This window comes from Panthera tigris, chromosome B3 (genome assembly GCF_018350195.1).
Source record: "Panthera tigris isolate Pti1 chromosome B3, P.tigris_Pti1_mat1.1, whole genome shotgun sequence".
NCBI classification, from domain to species: domain Eukaryota; kingdom Metazoa; phylum Chordata; class Mammalia; order Carnivora; family Felidae; genus Panthera; species Panthera tigris.
In genome coordinates, this window is record NC_056665.1 from 48,368,477 (window position 1) to 48,389,489 (window position 21,013).

At 33.6% G+C, this 21,013-nt stretch overlaps 1 protein-coding gene across 3 annotated transcripts in view; it reads left to right on the forward strand.

Moving 5' to 3' along the window:
- Positions 1 to 21,013, forward strand: part of RFX7 (regulatory factor X7) — a 133,622-nt gene that overhangs the window by 85,841 nt on the left and 26,768 nt on the right. For all 3 annotated transcript variants that reach the window (XM_042988797.1, XM_042988796.1, XM_042988798.1), the window contains exons 4-5: positions 352 to 434; positions 2,266 to 2,388. In XM_042988797.1, the coding sequence (XP_042844731.1) occupies positions 352 to 434; positions 2,266 to 2,388 (206 nt within the window). The remainder of the gene's footprint in view (positions 1 to 351; positions 435 to 2,265; positions 2,389 to 21,013) is intronic.

Genomic DNA, 21,013 nt, shown 5'->3' on the forward strand with positions numbered 1-21,013 from the left:
CACACACACACACACACACTCACCCCTCATCTTTTTTGTCCATTCATCTATCACTGGACACTTAGGTTGCTTCTGTATCTTGGCTATTATAGATAATGCTGCAGTAACCATAGGTGTTCATCCTTTTGAATTTATGGTTTCATTTTCTTTGGGTAAATATCCAGTAGTGGAATTACTTACTAGATCATATGGTATTTCTACTTTTAAGTTTTTAAGAAACATCTATATTGTTTTCCACAATGGCTGTACCAATTTACATTCCTACCAGTAGTACACAGGTATTAGTAAATTTTGTTGAGGGATAAACAAGTGTTTTTAAAATGATATTTCTTTTTAATCTTTTGTAACCAGAAAGAAGTTGAGAATTTTACAGACCTGGAGAAACTCTACCTCTACCTTCAGCTGCCTTCTGGTCTCAGCAATGGAGAGAAAAGGTATATCTCTTGTTTTTTGCCTTAATTATAGTGTTTGTAGGACATCCCTAAGAACTGTGCGGGGAGTGTGTGTTGTGGTTGTTATTGTTGTGTGCTATTTCTAAAATCATCAGGAAACAGAATGGCAAAACAGGAGATCTTTTTTTTTAGTCTTTGATCATATTTGGGTAAGTGTTTACCTATAGTTTTTTCTGATTCATTTGTGTACCCGAGTAAATGCTATGAAATACAATTTGGGTTTTATTTTTTAAACAGATCAATATATTTATGCAGTGTGAGGGATTGTGAAAATTGAACAGAAAAGCAGAAAATAAACAGTTAAGTATTATAAAGAATGATGTTGCAGGAGTTTTTTGTAGTTACTGCCCGGTAAACAGCACAGTATAAAAGAAAAAAAAGTGAAATCACATATATGGAACATGAATTTATTTTAAACAGAAGATATTTTAAGTGTGTTTTGGGATATTACTGTATTTTCATTATTAAAAATATTTAAAAAAATTAAATTAAATTAAAAAAAAAAAAGGGGCGCCTGGGTGGCGCAGTCGGTTAAGCGTCCGACTTCAGCCAGGTCACGATCTCGCGGTCCGTGAGTTCGAGCCCCGCGTCAGGCTCTGGGCTGATGGCTCGGAGCCTGGAGCCTGTTTCCAATTCTGTGTCTCCCTCTCTCTCTGCCCCTCCCCCGTTCATGCTCTGTCTCTCTCTGTCCCAAAAATAAATAAAAAACGTTGGAAAAAAAATATATTTAATAGGGGCACCTGGATAGCTCAGTCAGTTAAGCATCTGACTCTTGATCACAGCTTAGGTCTTGATCTCAGGTCCTGCATTAAGCCTACATTAAAAAAAAAAAATTAATAGTTTCATCCAGAAAATAGAGAAGTTGTTGGTTCATGCATTCTATTCTTAGGTTTATTTACCCTTTTAAGTATTTCTCAAAGTGCATTTCTTTCATGTAAGTTGTACTTAAATTTCTATTACTTTAAAATTGTGTATAAAAAGAAATGGAATGAAAATTCTGTTGCTTTTACCTCTTCTCCCTCAAACCAGATTTCATAACCATTTTAATCATCTTTTTTGTCCTAGAAACTTCTTTAGTATCTTCTTTGGAATTAAATAATTATTATAGGTAGCTGGGATGAATGTCAGAATCAATAGAGGGACTTCCCTCATGCTATTTTGGGTGTCCCTTTTATGGATTTAGTTTATAAATTATGCTGCCCTACAGTAAAAACTGAGGATGTTTAATGGAAGTAATGGCCTGGGGAGGGGGCCAGTTAGAGAAGGACTGTAGAGGGAGATTTGTCCTCTCTGGATCTCTCTGGTATGAATTGCATTCTGAAGCATAGAGTGCTTAATAAGATTTCAGAATAGCTACTTGAAAATGCCAAGCAAATAGAAAATAATTGTTTCCATAACTTATTTTAAAAGTTTGATGATTTGGTAAGTTAGGTAAATGTATAGGCAAGTAAGTGAGTAAATATCCACTTAATCTGTGTAATTTTCACAGAAACAAATACTTTATGTTGTCAGCGCTCCATCACCTATGCCACTCTAGAGACCATGCATGGGAAGGGATGGTACAGGGATGGAACAGCAATAACTTCAGTCAGTCACTAGCTGTAGAAAATGGCTCACAACCACAGGTGGACAATTTGTATATAGATAATGGGGCATTTACTATATGGCCTGAATTTGGTTTGGTCATTTGTATTTACACGTATTTACAATTGTATTTACATGCAATTCTTTAGTGGAGCTTATAGGCTGTCTCAAAAATTATCAACGAATTGCTGTCTGGTTCAGCTAAAACATGTCTTTGTTTTATGGTTAGTGATCAGAATGCCGTGTCATCTAGTCGGGCACAGCAAATGCATGCCTTTTCTTGGATTCGGAATACCCTAGAAGAACATCCTGAGACTTCATTGCCCAAACAGGAAGTCTATGATGAGTACAAGTAAGTATCATGTGTATACATTATGCATGCTGATGTGTTAAAGAGCTTAAGCACTATACTTGGGTACAGTGATTTGTTTTATTCTTGGTGAATATCACTCTGGTATATGGGATTTTAACTTAGATATTTCTAAGATTCTTCCTATCTCTAAGCTTCTCTGGTAGCATATATCATAAAGGACAGTTATTGAATAAAGGGATTCTTTTGGAGTTCTTCTGGATGATAGAAGGGATGTTGGAGGGTAGCATGATAATGGTAAAAGATTGCTAAATAAGAGCGTTCCTGTAGAGTTCTTAAGGATGACAGGAAGGGTCTGCCTAGGTCTAGGACAGTGGAAGGCAGTAAATAAGTCAATGTATAAGAGAAAATTAAAACATGTTTTTTATTAAAACTTTTTAAGGGCCTTTTTCATGTGTTCAAAACTTACCTAATGTTTCTCTGTACCAATCAAAAAAAAAAAAAGATAAGTTTCTGGAATATTGTGAATTACTTATTCATGAATGAGGGAGTTCAGTGACTTGTACATATTAGATGCTCGAATAATGTCGATTGTACAGATAATTTATGTAAATACAGGAAACAAAAGTATAGACTAATGGACCTTTCTGGTTAAAAAAATTTAATAGTTGCCAAGTCTAGTTTTGTTTAACATTTTTTATAATTGATACTGAAAATGGAATTTATTCTGGCAGAGTAAATAAAAACAACATTCTCTGGGTATTTAAATGTCAAACCACCAACGATTCATGTGTTGTACTTCTACAGTTTGAAAGAAAAGTGTCAAATAAATGCTGTTGTTAACCAGTGTAAAATGATGCAAAGGGACTACACTACCACACTTACTATACTTTCTAGAAAGGAAACTTCAGTCTTCATTCAAAATTCTGATTCCTTAACCTTAAGGAACATAGAGCCAGAGAAAGTCTGGAGAAAAATGTCTGAAATAATCAAGGGAACAAAGTTAAACTGAAGAGCTTTAGATTTTTTCTCTTTAAGAAAAGCTTAGATTTTTTCTTTTTAAGAAAAGCTAAGAGTACATGTGACCCAAGTCTCTAAAGTTCATTCTCTTAACTTATAACAACCTGTCAAATGCCTGCTATGTGCCAGAACCTGTATTAAGTTCTGAGGATATAATGAATAAGATATAGTCCCTTCCACTGGTGAAAATTCTGTTATGTATTTATAGTAAGTGTTAATTTTTCACTAAATCCAGATAATTATAACAGAAATAACCCTATAAAACTATAAGGAAGCAAATATTAACTTATTAAAAGGTTGTTAATACCAGCAAATGTGATATGCTGAAGAAATTCTGGACTGAGGATCAACGGAATAGATCTGTCATTAAATTTGTGACCTGGAAAGGTGTTTTCACCACTCTTTTTGTCAGATGTGTTATCTATAAAATGAGGCAATTGAAAGAGTATGGGGTCTCTTATAGCTCTAAAATTCTAGAAGTTGTCTGAAGTGGGAAATGTTGAGGGAATAGTTCTCCAAAGATGTCTTCCTAGTTTCCCAAAAGGCAAATTGAACCAATTAATGTATGACATTTTCATAGTGAATTAATAAGAGAACTTGAGACTTCATATATTTTTTGAAATGATATCTTTCCACTGTTGTTAGAGACAGCACCCTAACTTTGTGGAAGTATGACTCTGGCCCATTAAGTATTCCTTATGTTCCTAATGGTTTCCTGCCTTTGGCAAAGAACAGTTATATTTTCTATTAAATTATTTTCTGAGGTTCCCACAAACCCTCAATTGTTTTCATTATGAAAAGTTACAGGTTAAAAAAGTTAACAGGTTTTGCCTGAACAAAAGAGAAATAAGACATTCCATCATTTTGTGGGAGCAGTGGGCACTTCAATTTTGAACAATTAATTTGCAGTTATAATAGAGAGCAGCAAAAATAAAAGGAAGGACCTCAGAGAGTTGAAAAAATAAGTAGTAATAGGTAAGAGAAATTTCTAATAATAATGTGACTAGTTCTGTTCATGGAATGTGAAAGAATTGTGCTAATGATTATGCCTCTCTTTATAATTAGTATGTAGTACTATACCTAAGTCTGGGTATTTTAGTTCAAAAATCATTTTGCTAAGAATATATTTTATTTACTGTTGTGTTCCCCACAGTATTTCCACACAGTAGATACTAATTTAATATTAAGAGCGATTAGAATGGACTCTGTTCCCTAACATTGATGATAAAGTTTCAGAGTTATAAAAGACTTCGTTGTTTTAGTACAGTCCTGTCCTCACTGTGTAGATGAAAACATGGAAACCCAGAGAAGTTAGGTGACTCTCCCAGTGTCACAAAACTAGTTAGGAGACCATATAGGGCTAGAACTCCGATTCCATGAGTGTTTCATAATGGGTGAAAAGGCAAACTTGTTAAATTTGAGTGATATACTGTGTGGGTAGAGAAGGTTGGTCAAGTAGTTAGAAATAAACTTGGCTAGGACTTTCACTTAGTGTGAATAAATAAGTTGCTCAAAATATGAATTAGTACACATGCATACAAATAATACAGTAACATGTATTAGCACAACATGGTCTAAGAAGAAAGTATGTTTCTGTGTCCACAGTATCACAGCATATGGGAGCTCCGAATTATTCTCTCATATGATTGTGCCTTGCCTAAAAGCATAAGTTGCCATATGGGTTTAAGTAACTTGAGAGAGATGCGAAATGTAGGACTACAGACGGGCAAGAAGTATATCAAAGTATTAGGAGATAGCTTACTAAAGAAAGCAAAATGTAGTATAACTACATTTTTTTTTAAAGTACAAGAGTTTTAAATCACAGAAGAGATAATACTCTTCTCAGTAAATACTTTTAAAGAAATTTTGTCCTTTCCTAATGTCCTTTTTAGACTAGTCATCTTCTTGTTTGGAGTACATTGATGAGGTTTCCTACATAAAAACTTAACATAGAATGACCAGACTTAAATTGATTCTCTTTTAAATATTCACTGAAGATATATTATGAATGTGAAATATACTTTTATCTTAAGCTATTCCATTGCATATAGACCCTTGTAGAATTCATTGCAGTGATGTTCAGATGTAATTTCTGTGAAATTAATCCCTTTATTGTCATTAAAATCAAAATCCCTTTGAGAGAAAAAATGGAAATAAAATCTAAGACAGCATTGAATGACTTCTTTTAACTGTATTTTCATGTAACATTAAGAAACTAATAGAACCAGAAAGCTTTAAGGGGCTTTCACAATGCAAAGACAGTTTAATTTACAAATGATTGTGAATTTTTGTATTTGTTGAAACTTTTGAATTCTGATAATCTCATGTGTTTATAAAATGATCATTCATGTGTTTATTTTTACATTATTTTTGAATTACAAAAGTAATATATATTTGTCATTACAGTTTTGGGAAAGAGTTACAAATGTATATTAAAAAAATAATCTAGTACCAATAAACCTCACTACATAAAAATAACCACCTTGGTTTATTTCCTTTTTTTTTTTTTTTTCTAACGTATTCTTTTTGTGTATATGTTCTTGTTTTGTTTAACCAAATTTGGCCCCATTGTTTACACAATTACTGAAGGGGAAACAGTGACAACACTGCAGTGAATATTCTTGATGACATAATTTAGTATAGATTATCAGAATTGGGATTGCTGGTTTATGGACCTTTATATATTAAGGATATTTACTAATAAAATGTAAATATCTTTTCAAGATTGCTGTTTATTATTTAATTTTAGTTCATTTTTTTGTAAGTAGCCTGAGATAGCTACTTCCTTTGCAGCTTGTAGCATTGTTTTTATGCTTAGAAAGAACTTCCATGTATTTTTCCTAGACTGTTTTTAAAGATATTTCTTATTTCACTTTTCATATATGATCCTTTAGTCCATCTGGTATTTATTTTGGTAAATGCCATTAGATAAAGCACTGGTTTTAATTTTTTTTCTAAATGTTCAATTACTGCTGCCTTATTTATTGAATAATTTTTCTTAACACAGTAATCTGTAATATAACTTACAGGGCTTTATCTTACTAAAACCCTTTGGACTCAGTTTTCTTCCTTATATTTTCTGTTCTTATTCCAGTACCATACCATTTTTAATATTTTAGCTATTGACTGTCTAAGAAACTGGTAGGACCAGACTCTCCTTACTATCTCTGTTTTTAAAAATTTTCCTTGGTTTTATTTTCAGACCAATTAATATATTTCATATAAAGTTTGGAATCACTTTTCTAAGTTTAAAAAAAGGAAACCTCAAAGGAATTTTGATTCAAAATGCATTAAATGTGAAATTTTATATTAGAAAAATTAACTTCAGAGCCAGAAATATATTTCTTAATTTACATCTTTCTTATGTCCTTCAGTGAAGTTTCAGTTTTTCCCTTCAATTAAGTCCACTTATTTTTCTTACTAAGTTTATTCCTTGGTAATTTTTATTGTTTTATATATATTAAAAGTATTTTTTTTCTATTGCTTTACTATTGATTTGTTTAGGTTTATAGGCTATCTATAGACTTTTGTTATATTTATGTTGTACGTTTTATATTTACTGAACTTCATTTAATTCTAATTTTTCAGTTGTTACTTTTGACTCGAGTATAGTTTATTCTGTATATATCTTTCTCATTCTCTTTATTTTATTACATTTAATAGATTTTCTTTCTGATTTTAAATAATGATAGGCATCATTTCCTCTTACAGTTCTTTGATGTTAAGAATGTATCATTTATAGTTGACTTTCTTTGTTGTTTTATGAGAAGTGGATATTGAAATTTATCAAATGCTTTTTGGGCATTTATTGAGATTACTATGAACAAAGTACTTTTTTCTTTGACCTGTTGATGTGCCATATAAAGGTATTACCTAATACAAACTCTCCTTTTAGCCCTAGACTTAACGTTCTCTTCAGATCAAGATGTGTAATCTTTTAGTCTATTGTTGATTTCTGTTTTCAGGTATATTATTTAGGATCTTTGCATCTATATGAGTGAATATTTTGGTCTGTAATTTTCTTTTTTTGTGCTATCTTTGTCAGGTTTTGATATCAGGGTTAGGCCAGCTTCGTAAATGAATTGGAACTCTTTCCCTTAATTTCTGTGCTCTGGAACAGTTTATATAGCATGGGAGTTATTTGTTCTTGAAAATTTTACAGAACTCAACTATAGAACCATCTAGGCCTGGAGCCTTTGTTCGAGGTAATTCTTTGACAATTTTCTGTGGCTTTTTTCTGGTTAGGTTTTTACTTCATTAGTCACATTTGGTAATTTGTTTTTCCTGGAACTCCTTCAGATTTTTAAATGTTTATTAGCATAGCATTACATATATTATTCTCTCCTAAACTGAATATCTTCTATATTTCATATCTATTTTCATATTTCTAGTTTTATACATTTGAATTTTCCTTTTTTTCAAATTATACTTAGCTGTAGTCTATTTCATTGGTTTTCTTTCAGGAAAAAAATGAAGCTGAGATTGATATTGAGGTTTTGTTTTTGTTTTGTCTGTTTTTTTATTTATTAGGTGCCTTTCTTTTTCTCCTGATTTTCTTGAGATTTTTTTATTACTCTTTAAATGGAATTCTTAATTTTCATTTTTTTCATATTTAAGATGTGAACATTTATATCTAAGAGTTTGCCTCTGATTATAGTTTTGGCTGTATCCCTTAGTATGGATGTGTTTGTTAAAATTATCATTATTTTCCAATAGTGTGAAGTTATAGCTCTAATTTCTTCTTTGACCCAAAGTAGTTTTTTTTATTTTTCATATGCTTGAGGGAGTTCTTTCATTTTGTTTTGTTTTGCACTTTATTAATTTGTAGTTTCATTATACTGTGGTCAGAGAATGACCACATTCAATTTCTGAATTTTTGTATGTGTTGAGGTCTACTTTCAGTCTAACAAATTATCAGTTTTTATAAATATATCTGGACATTTTCTTTGTTCACTGTACATTGATATGTACTAAATCCACTTTTCTATATTCTTCAAATACTTCAAATTCTGCAAAACCTTTTTTTGTTTGTTTGTTTGTTTGTTTGTTTGTTTGTTTTGGTCTGTTTAACCAGTTGAAGATGAATAGTGTATTAATCTCTTACAAAAGTGATATTTCTCATGGTTTCTCATAGTATTTTTAATGCTTTTTTTTATAGATCTCTGGGCTGATCTCTGGGCTGTTTGACACAAGAAAAGTCCATGATTTAGATCTTTGTTAAAGTGTTTGCTTTTTGTCAACAAAAAATGATTCTGTGTCATATTGAATGTATTTTGTCTTATTCTCCTTTGACCCATTTTGACCCATCTGGCTATCTTATATATAAGATATATATACATCATATATATATATATGGGTGTGTGTATATATTTACACGTGTATACATATATATATGTGTGTATATATATGTATATATATACACATGTACATATATATACACATACGTATATATGCATATATATATACATACATACATACATACATACATATATATGTATATATGCCTGTGTTTTCTTTAACCATTTGTGTCATTTTGTTTAGGCTGTTTATATTACAGTGTTTCTAAAGTTTTTAATCTAAAATTGTTCCTGGTCTTAAAATCTGACTAGTTGATGAAACTCATGGAATAAACCAATCTAAAGTCTGATGTGTGCAAACATTTAGTAACAGGGATGGCAGCAGCTGCAGCTTCTACTGCTTTTTCCTGCCGCCTGATGGAGAAACACAAGCATTAATCTTAAATGGATTTCTTACTAATTAATATGTGGCCAATGCTAGCAGTCCTGAAAATCTGCTTTCATTCTGAGAAGAATCACAAACTTTCAGATTTCTAAACTTGACAACCTTGGCTGCAGTGTTTTCTGGTACACAAGTGTTCTGTCCAAATCCCTTTTTTATAAGATTTAATATTTTAAGGAATATGATTGTTTTAATTTTTATATATAACCATTTTGTGCATAAACATTAATTCAACATGTATGATACTTCGGTACTTACCAGCTAAGTTTATGGTTTCTATTCTGCTAATCAGTGTAAATGAAACTCTTAGGGCAGCTTTGAAAGGAGAAATAGATTCCAGAAACACTTGTTTTAAGAACATTAAGACAGTGAACCACTTCATAAGTTAAATGACATATAAATATTTTACACCTGTCTAAAATCTAGGTTAGGCCTATGCATATGTACAAAATTTATAAATTTCTTAAGTTTATAATATATTGTTTAATGTTATAGCATCTGTATAAAGTAAGTGGAAGCAAATATCATCCCTCCCTTTAAGGGTGACTTGAAGAAATGAATGTCTAGATATAGACACATCTGAACCCAGGTTTTGTTATTTCAGCGCTGGGCTCTTTTGCAATAATTCCTATTACCTCTGGAAATTTACTCCAAATGCTATTCTTTTTTTTTTTTTTTTTTTTTAACATTTATTTATTTTTGAGACAGAGGGAGACAGAGCATGAATGGGGGAGGGGCAGAGAGAGAGGGAGACACAGAATCGGAAACAGGCTCCAGGCTCTGAGCTGTCAGCTCCCAGAGCCCGACGCGGGGCTCGAACTCACGGACCGCGAGATCATGACCTGAGCTGAAGTCGGACGCTTAACCGACCGAGCCACCCAGGCGCCCCCCAAATGCTATTCTTTTAAAAAGTTTTTAGAACAGCATTTGCCATGCCTTAATTATATTTTAAATATTTTTAACTGATCAGAAATAAACTAAAGCATAAAAGTAAACTAAAGCATAAAAGTCATCAGTTTCAGCATTACTTTTTGTTCATTATTGGGATATTAACTGTCTCTTAAGATACAAACTTAAGATTTTACCATTGAAATTTATTCTAATAGTGTCTGAATTATTTCCCTAAATACATTGTCTAGCATTTATGTTACTATTTTTTGGGTAAGATTTTTTTCCCACACACTTGCTTGGTGTGGTCTATTTCATAGAAATTTTTATCCCAGTTTTTTCTTTTCTCTGTTTTTCTGTGACTTGACTTTTAAGGGGGGTAGTTACATCATCTCTTTTTCCTCACTTTCTCTGTTTCTGACCAATTGTACTTTCACAGAGTCCTCATTTACTATCTTCTTTTACTTTTAAACTCTTTAGTGATAGAAAAAGCATGGACTAAATAATAAAAGAGTGGCAGAATAGAGCTACAATAGTGATGTTGTATCGGGAAGGAACTGGTTCCCATATATGACACAGTTGTAGAAAGGGTTGACTGACTTTTCCAAATCACACTCTCTATACTAAATACATTATAATCATAACTGGAAGTACAAACCCATGTCTTCTCATTTAAAATCAGAGTCCTTAGGGCACCTGGGTGGCTCAGTCGGTTAAGTGTCAGACTCTTGATTTCACCTCAGGTCATGATCTCCTGATTTGTGGGATCGAGCCCCACGTTGGGCTTTGTGCTGACAGTATGGAGCCTGCTTTGGATCCTCTGTCTCCCTCTTTCTCTGCCCCTCCCCTGCTCATGCACGCACTTTCTCTATCTTTCAAGAGAAAATAAATAAACATTTAAAAATAAATAAGTAGATAAATAAATAAATAGATAGATAGATAGATAGATAGATAAATAAAATCCTTTTCATTTCCCCCACCCATATAAACTGGATGCCCATGAGCCCAGTCATCACATATTTTGAATCTTGGAATTATCACTTTATCACTGCTCTTACTTACTACCTTAACTTTTTCATCTGCCCCCAACATGATATGTGGCAGTTGGTGGGCATTTAGTACTTTTGTTTTAACTAATGCAACGAAGATTTCAGCATTACCACTCCCAAGGACAAAGAGATCATGGAAGAAATTAGTAGTGCTTTTTGCAATCAACAAATAAAAATAAATTATTTTAAAGTAAATTTATTTGAGTGCATTAATTTACCAAGCATTATATATACATAGTCCTTACTCTCAAATAGGAGAAACAGATCAGTAACTAAACAGGGCACAAAGAAAGAATTTCCAGATTAACCTGATGGAGTGAGGGCCAGCATCACAAAAGAGATGATGTGTATAAAATTGTAAAAACTGAGTTTACCAAGCAGACTAGGGATTCAGAAGTGCATTCTGCGTGGAAGGTGCAATAATAAATGCATGGTGGCTTATAATCAGAGTTCAAGAGAAGATGTCAGCAACCAACCCAAGAAAATTAGAATTATTTCCATGTGTAGGTCTTGGAAAGTTACTGTAAGCAAGCGATAGAACAACATCTCAGAAAGTGAGAAATGATAAGGATAAGGAGAAAATGGGTATTTAAGGATTAGGCAGAAAAACATGAAGAATTTAAAGAGAAACAAAAAAAGCATGATATAATCTGAGAAAAGAGATTATTTTGAGGAGTTCACTACAGTGTCCTTTGCCTCAGCTCAAGTAAAAGGAAGTCAAGAAAAAAGCCCATGTTACATATCCATTAATAGCCCACTGGGATGTATTGCCAGAGCAGTTTCCATATTGCATTGGGGAATGAAGCCTGATTGTAATGCCATGAAAGGTAAATAGGTGGTTGGTAAGGACCTTGAGTAAAAACAGGTTTTTTAAGAGGTGGAGAAAGAAAAGTAGTTGGAAGTTGAGGGGGAGAGTGGGTAGTAGAACAGACTTTTTTTTTTTTTTTTTTAAGCCTTATTCAGTAAGGATTAAGTTCATTTGTATGTAACAGAACATCCAGTGAACAGTAGTTTTCAAGAAGGAGAATGAATTCACTTTTTCTTTTGGCAGCTCTGTGATAGCAGGGAACCCAAGCTCCTTCTAAATCCCCACTCCACCACCTGTAAGTCTTATTAGCCTGGTTTTACTTGTTGCCATCTAAAGTGAGCTACTGTGGCAGATAGGAGAAGTAAGTGACTTAGAATTTAGATGCATTATGGAAGGGAGAGAAACGTTGAAAATCACTCATTTATGTTAGTTATGTAAAGTTATTCAGTCAATCAATAAAGTTAGTCATCCTGTCATATTCTGCAATTTTTCTAAATTGTCATTTAAATGTAGTGTTTGTTTCCTCTTCCAAAATAGACGAGATACTATTTTTAAGCCTTGCACTAGGCTTTCTTTTTCTTTCTTTTTCTTTTTTTAAGTTTTTAATGTTTGTTTATTTTTGAGAGAGAGAGAGCGAGAGCAAACACTAGCGGGGGAGAGGCAGAGAGAGAGGGAGACACAGAATCTGAAGCAAGTTCCAGGCTCTGAGCTGTCAGCACAGAGCCTGTTGTGGGGCTCGAACTCACGAACCATGAGGTCATGACCTAAGCCAAAGTCAGACACTTAACCACTGAGCCACCCAGGCGCCCCTGAGCCTTTCTTATAATAAAACCACAGTATTTTGTTATTTTTATTTGTGGTAAAATGCATAAAATTTGCCATCTTAACCATTTTTAAGCATGTAGTTCAGTAGCATTAAGTACGTTAACATTGTTATGTACCACCTCCCATCCCCACAGAACTTTTCTTTTTCCCTCAGCCCCTCAAAACCACCATTCTATCTACCTCTGTCTCATGATTTTGACTACTTTAGGAACCTCATATAAGTGGAACCATACAATATTTGTCCTTCTGTGGCTAGCTTATTTCCCTCAGCAAAATGTTTTTAAGGTTCATCCATTATAGCATATTTCAGAATATTCGATTGTATGTTTATACCACATTTTGTTTTTCTATTCTTCATTGATGGATACTTAGGTTGCTTCCTTTTTGGCTACTGTGAATAATGCTGCTATACAGATGGGTGTACAAATATGTTTTCAAGTATGCTTTTAATTATTTTGAGTATATGCCCAGAAATGAAATTGCTGGATCATATGGTAATTCTATTTTTAATTTTTTGAGGAGCCACCACACTGTTGTTTTTCATAATGGCTACACCATCTTATATCCTTACCAGCAGTGCACAAGATTCTTCACATCCTTGTCAGCACTTGTTATTTTCTGTGTCTTTTGATGATGGCCATTTTAATGGGTGTTAGGTAGTATCTCATTTTGGTTTGATGTGTTTCCTAACTGGTTAACGGTGTTGAGTATGTATTGTACTTATTGGCCATTTGTACATCTTTGGAGAAATGTATTCAGGTCCTTTGCCCATTTTTTAACTGGGTTGTTTGGTTTTACTGTCATTGAGTTGTAGGAGTTCTTTTTACATTCTAAATATTAACATCTCATGAGATACTCAAATTAATTATTTCTACATATAATATACAAATATGTGCTCATTACAACAAATTGAAACAGTCTAAAAGTATAGCATCAAATAAAGATCAGTCTTTACTCTCTCCTTCATCCCACTACCTTCCTGAGAGTGTAATATTCCTACCAGCTTTATCTTTCTGTATTTCTATGCATAGGAGTTATGTCAATTATTCTTAAATTTTATTTTTTTTTAATTCAAATGAAACCATACTATACATATTGGTCTGACTTTCATCACTAAGCAGTATGTCCTAGGTAGCTTTTCTTGTCCATATATGTAGAGTTATTATATTCTTTTTTTTAACTGCCACACAGTATTTCACAATATAAATGTTCGATGACATGTTTTTTAAGCCCTTTATTTATATTTTTCTATTAAAATAATACTGTACTCAGCAACCTTGAATTATATATCTTTGTGCTTGTATAAAAGTAATACTGAAGTACGGAGTACTTAGAATTGTTGGATCAAAAGCTATAGTTTGGGCACCTGGGTGGCTCAGTCAGTGGCTCAGTGTCTGACTCTTGATTTCGGCTCAGGTCATGATACCACATTTGTGAGATGGAGCCCCAAGTTGGGCTCCGCACTGGGCATGGAGCCTGCTTAAGATTCTCTCTCTCCCTCTGAACCCTCCCCCTCGCTCTCTTTCTCTCAAAAACCAAAACTAAACAAAAAACTATAGTTTTATCATTTTTAATTTAAATTTTGAATAATTATTGTATTCTTGTCATTGTAAATCAAAAGATATACAAGGTATATATAGAAGAAATTGTGTCTCACCTTTGCCTTTCAGCCACCCATTTTCTGTCCCCATATGCAGCAATTCCAATTAGTTTCTTCTTTATCATTCTAGCAGTATTTTGTAATAGTTACAAGTAAGCACTATTAGGTATTTTTGTTTCCCCTTTCTTTACAAAAATGGTAGCACACTGTCTACATGGTTTTGTACTTTACATTTGCTTACCCAGAAACATATCCTGAGATCTTTTCATAACAGAGCATGAATCATTAATTATATTGATATAGAATTATACCTAAATAATTATAATTACATAATCATAATGATTACTAATTATGAATGGCTGCATCTTATTCTGTGCTATGAATCACTATTCATTTAGACCACAACTGATGGACATTTAGGTTGTTTGTAGCCTTTTGGTAATACTAACAATGTTGTTATGAATAAACACCAGTGAGATAAATTACTAAGGATTTGTGCTTTTTTTTTTTTCTTTTTAGAGAGAGAGACTGCAAGAGGGGGAGAGGGGCAGAGGGAAAGAAAGTCTCAAACAAGCTTCACACTGAGCACAGAGCTCGATGTGGGGCTCAATTCTACAACCCTGGGATCATGACCTGAGCTGAAATCAAGAGTGGGATGCTCAACAGACTGAGTCACCCAAGCACCCCAGGATTTGTGCCTTAATTTTAATTTGGGTACAAATTGCCCAACACATAGAGATGTGAAATTTTCTTTAGTCTTTATTTCATTTCTTGTATCATCTCTGCTTCTTCTGACTTTTTATTGTTATTGTAAGTTTTTTGTGTGTTTTTTTTAATCTTCATGTTGGAGATTTTCTTCAACGTGTCTGGTGATCTTTTTGTTATCTGCTTATATTTTTAAATGGCAAGTTAAAAAAAAAATCTTTAGGAATTCCATGTATAGTCAGAGCTTGTCTGCTGTTGCACTTTCCTTTTAGCTAAGCAAGCTTGAGAGATTGCTGAATGTCTCTATGTTCTCCAGGGATCATTTTTCAGAAGGATTCCTCTAAACTTCTGTTTCGGGGCACACACACTGGCTGCTGTTAGCAGTTCTGGACCCCAGACCCTGGATAGGGAAGGGGGAAATGGGACTATTCTGTTGGTAGACTTTTAAAAATCTGCACACTCCCTGTACTCCCTTTTCCCCTCCCCACTACTACCCAGACTGGCTTTAGATTTCCACCTCACCTTTGCTGTCTCTGACTTCCACCTACCACCTACTCTTTTTGAGTGTTAAGTTATCCTGCCTGAAGAACTGATTCCTAGCTGGAATTCCTAGCCTGGGGGGGCATTTTCAACTTATGTTAACTTTTTCTTTTTTATTTTTTTTAACATTTTTTAAAGTTTTTTTTTTTAATGTTTATTTATTTTTGAGAGAGGGTGGGAGAGAGAGAGACAGAACACAAGCATGGGAGGAGCAGAGTGAGAAGAAGACACAGAATGCAAAGCAGGCTCCAGGCTCTGAGCTGTTAGGACAGAGCCCGACGCAAGGCTCAAACTCATGAACCGTGAGATCATGAACAGAAGTCGGACACCCAACCAACTGAGCCACCCAGGCGCCCAACTTTCTTCTTTTTTAAAGCATGTGATCTTTCTAGCATATTTGGATAGAATCCTTCTTTATTTGTTTTGGCATTTGGTAGTGCAACACAGCATATTTTTTTGTCCTACAGACTGATCTTAACTCCCCATAGTAACCTAGCATGTAGTAGACCCTTTGTCAGTATATTCAGCCTAAGGCTGAGTAACTTTTAGATCTCTGAGATAGTTCTGTCAACAGATGGGGGCCCTACAGTAACACTGTCTTTCTCACCTCTTATTTACCCTGCAGCTCACTGCATTCTGTCACCAAACTTTTTTTAGTCAGAGATTATTAAGCTCTTTAATAATTTAAGTCAGTGAGGGGCGCCTGGGTGGCTCAGTCAGTTAAGCATCCGACTTTGGCTCAGGTCTTGATCTCACGTTTCATGAGTTCGAGCCCTGCATTAGGATCTGTGCTGACAGCTCAAAGCCTGGAGGTTGCTTCACATTTTGTGTGTGTGTGTGTGTCTTTCTCTCTCTGGCCCTCCCCTGCTCACTCTCTGTATCTCAAAAAAATGAATAAATGTTCAAAAAGAAAAAAAAAAGAAAAATACAAAACTAGCATGCTAACATTCATTATTTTACAAAACAATGGTGCTGCCAGGTAATGCAGCCTGAACTTTGCCAAGCAGATACTGCACGACCTTAACAGATTCCTAGTTTGGGGAATATCATTACTCTTTTAGATGTCTTCACTTTCTATTCATTACCATAATCATCTGCTTTGAAGAATAGCTTTGTTTTCAGGGCAATTTCTCCAACATCCTATTAAACAATTTTCAAACATAACAAATGTTGAAAGAATAATATAAGAATATCCAGATATTCTCCACCTAGATTGAATGGTTTTTTTTCCTATACCATGTGAAAAAAAAGCTGTGGATATACTTCTGAGGATAAGGACAATCACTTATGACCATAATACTTTTATCACGTCTAAGAAAATGAACAATTCTACAATCCATCTATTCTCTGGTTTGGGGCTATTTTTAACAGAGAAAAAACATTTTTGTCATTTTCAGAGACTGCATGTGTCTTAATGATTTAAGAACAGTGAAGCCTTACTGAGATGCAAATAGCCAGCTCATGTCCCAGCAAATGAGTCACTACCACTCCTGTCATAAAGCATCGGATTCAGATTTTTGCAGCAGTAAAAAAAAAATCTCAATTACTGCATGTCATAGATTAAGAAAATTATTCACAGATGGATGAAACTATAAATTTTTGTTTTGCTTTTTAGATTTTATCTTTTGAGATATAAATCACAAATTATAAAATTCACTGTTTTAAAATTGCACAATTCAGTGGCTTATAGCATATTTATAAAGTCATGCATCATTCACCAGTGATGCCAGAATATTTTCATTCTTTCCCCAAATTCTTTATCCATTAGCAGTCATTATCCATTCTTTCTTCCTCTCAGGATCTAGCAACAATAATCTACTTTCTGGCTGTATGATTTTACCCATTCTGACATTTCATATAAATGAGACCATACATTTATGTGGCCCTTCCTACCTGGCTTCTTTCACTTGACATAATGTTTTCAAAGCTTATCTGTATTGTATTATATATCATTCCATTGTGTGAATATACCACATTTTATTTATCCATTCATCAGTTGATGAACTTTTGAGGTGTTTCCACATTTTGGTATTATAAATAATGCTGCTGTGAAGTTTTGCTCCTTATGAAGTCTCTAAATTTTTGTATGGGCATGTGTTTTCCGTTTTCAGGGGCATATACTAACAGTAGAATTGCTGAATCGTGTGTTAATTCTGTGTTTTAAGTTTTTGAGGAATTACCAAACTGTTCTTGAACAATGGCAGCACCATTTTACATTCTTACCAACAGCGTATGAGGGTTGCATTTCTCCACATTCTTGCCAACATTTGTCCATATTTCTTTATTATAGCTCTTCTAGTACATGTGAAGTAATAGCTCATAGTTTTGATTTGCGTTTTCCTGGTGACTGATGATGATGGGCATCTTTTCATATACTTATTTGCATATTTTCTTTTGAGAAGTATTCCTTCTTTTCCCATTTTTAATTGTTACTGTTCTTTATTATTTAGTTATATTTTCTTCGTATATTCTGGATACTAGAACCTTATTTCATATATTATGATTTGCAAATATTTCTCCTATGTGTGAGTTGTCTTCATTTTTTTTGACAGTGAACAAAAGTTTTTAATTGTGATTAAATCCAGTTTATTTTTTCTTTGGTTGCTTGTGCTTTTAAGTGCTTTTAAGTATTCTATCTAAAGAATTTTTGCCTGATCAGAGGTCATGGAATTTATACCATTTTATTCTAAGTGTTTTATAGTTGTAGTTCATACCTTTGGGTCTGCATTTTTAGTTATATTTGTACACAGTGTGAGGTAGGTACCCAAATTCATTCTTTGCTCATTGATACCCAGTTGTCCCAGCATCATTTGTTGAAAAGACTATTTCTTCCCCCATTGAATGGTCTTGGCATCCTTGTGGAAAATCATTTGACCATATATGTATGGGCTTATTTCCAGATTCTGAATTCTGTTCCATTGTTATATATCTTTCTTTATGCTAGTCTTGCACTGTCTTGATTAGTTTAGTTTTATAGTAAGTTTTGAAATTGGGAAGTGTGAATCTTCTAAATTCGTTCATTTTCCAGGTTATTTTGATTCCTCTGTGTCCTTTAATTTCCATGTGCATTTTAGCATCAGTTTGTCAGTGTCTGTAAGGAAAGCAGTTAGAATTTCCATGAAGATTGCAGTGCATCTGTAGATCAGTTCAGGAGTATTGCCATCTTAACAATATTACTTCTTTTAATCCTTGAACATGTGATATATATCAGCTTACTTAAGTCTTTAATTTTTTTCAAGGATGTTTTGTAGCTTTTATGTATATACCTTACACTTCTTCTTAAATTTTTTTTTATGTTTTTATTTTATTTTTGAGAGAGAGAGAGAGACAGAGTGCAAGTGGGCGTGGGGCAGAGAGAGAGGGAGACACAAACTGAAGCAGGCTCTACGCTCTTGAGCGGTCAGCACAGAGCCTCATGCGGGGCTCGAACTCATGAACCGTGAGATCATGACCTGAGCTGAAGTCAGACGCTTAAACCGACTGAGCCACTCAGGCGCCCCCACCTTATACTTCTTAATTAAGTTTATTTCTAAGGGTTGTTTGGGGTTTTTTTTTTAATGATACTGTGAGTGGAGTTACTTTTTAAATTTAATTTTTGATTGTTGCTAGTGTATAGAAATAATAATTTTTATATATTGATCTTGTGTCCTTCAATCTTGCTGAACTAGTTTGTTAGCTCTGTGATAGTTTTTTAGTACATTCCTTAGAATTTTCTATATATAATATGTCATCTGAGAATAGAGATAGCTTTACCGCTTTCTTTCCTATTTGGCTTCTTTCCATTTCCTTGCCTAATTGCCCTTGCTGGAATTTTAGTACAGTGTTGAATAGAAATGGTGAGAGTAGACCTCCTTCTCTTCTGCCCACTTTGAAAGAGGAAGATTTCAGTGTCTCACCATTAAGTATGATGTTTGTTAGCAGTCAGTCTTCCATAGATGACTTTTATCAGGGTGAAGAACTTGCATTGTGCTTCCACTTTGTTGGATGTTGACGTTTGTCAGATACTTTTTCTGCACCTGTTGAGATGATCATACCAAGATTTTTCCCCTATGCAATTAATACAGTATATTACATTATTGATTTGATTAATTTTTGTATGTTGAATCCATCTTTATTCCTGAGATAAATCACACCTGGTCATGGTGTATAGTTTTATATATGCTGATTGATTCAGTTTGCTAGTATTTTGTTAAGGATTTTTGTATCTGTATTCATAAGGACTTTTATTTTTCTTTCTTGTGATGTCTTTGTCTGATTTTGGAATCAGGGTAATGTTGGCCGTACAGAATGAATGACTTTGGAAGTATTCCCTCTTCTATTTTTATGAAAGAATTTATGAAGGATTGGTATGAACTGTTTGGTAGAATTCACCAGTGTGAGACCATCTAGGCCTAGATTCTTCTTTGTAGATACTTTTTAAATTAGTAATTCAATCTCCTTTTATAGGTCAGATTGTCTTATTTCTTTTTGAGTCCATTTTGGTAATTTATGTCTTTAGGAATTTGTCTATTTTGTGTAGCTTATCCTATCTGTTGGCGTATAGTTTTCCATAGTATTCTCTTATAGTATCTTTTCTTTCTCTAAGGTATACCTATAAGATTAATAGTAATATTTCTCATTTATTCTTGATTTTAGTTATTTGAGTCTTTTTTCTTACGCGCCCGATCTCGTCTGATCTCGGAAGCTAAGCAGGGTCGGGCCTGGTTAGTACTTGGATGGGAGTCTTTTTTCTTAAATCTTAGTTTATCTAGAGGTTTATTAGATTTATTGATCTTTTCAAAGAATCAACTTTGGGGCTTGTTAATTCTTTTATATTGGTTTTCTATTCCCTATTGATTACCACTCTACTCCTTACAATGCCCTCTTTGTGCCTGCCTTAGGTTTGGCTTCCTCTTTTCAAATTTCTTAACATGGAAGATTAGGTTATTTATTTGAGACCATTCTTTTTAAATGTAGGCATATGCAGCTATAAATTTCCCTTTAAGCACTGCTTTCACTGTGTCCCATAAGTTTTGGTATATTGTGCTTCATTTCTATTCCTCGCAAAGTACTAATTCCTCTTGTTATTTCTTCTTAGTTCTATTCTGTATTGAAAGTGGAGTATTGAAATCTAAAATTATTGTTGAAATATCCATTTCTCCCTTCACTATTGTCCATTTTTGTTTTATGTGTTTTGGAGCTCTGTTCTTAGGCACATAATAGGTTATAATTATTTTATCTTCTTGATTGATTAACCCTTTTATTGTGAAATAATGACTTTCTTGGTTTCTAGCCACAATTTTTGTCCTAAAGGCTTTTTCTCTGATATTAATATAGGCACCCTAGTTCTCTTTTGGTTACTTTTGGCATGCTATGTCTTTTCTGTTCTTTTACTTTTGACTTCTTTGGTTTTTTTTTTTTACTTTAAAATATATATGTAATATGTATCAAACATATAGTTTGATAATATTTTATTCTAAATCTATTCTGCCTCTCCCTGCCTTTTAATTGAAA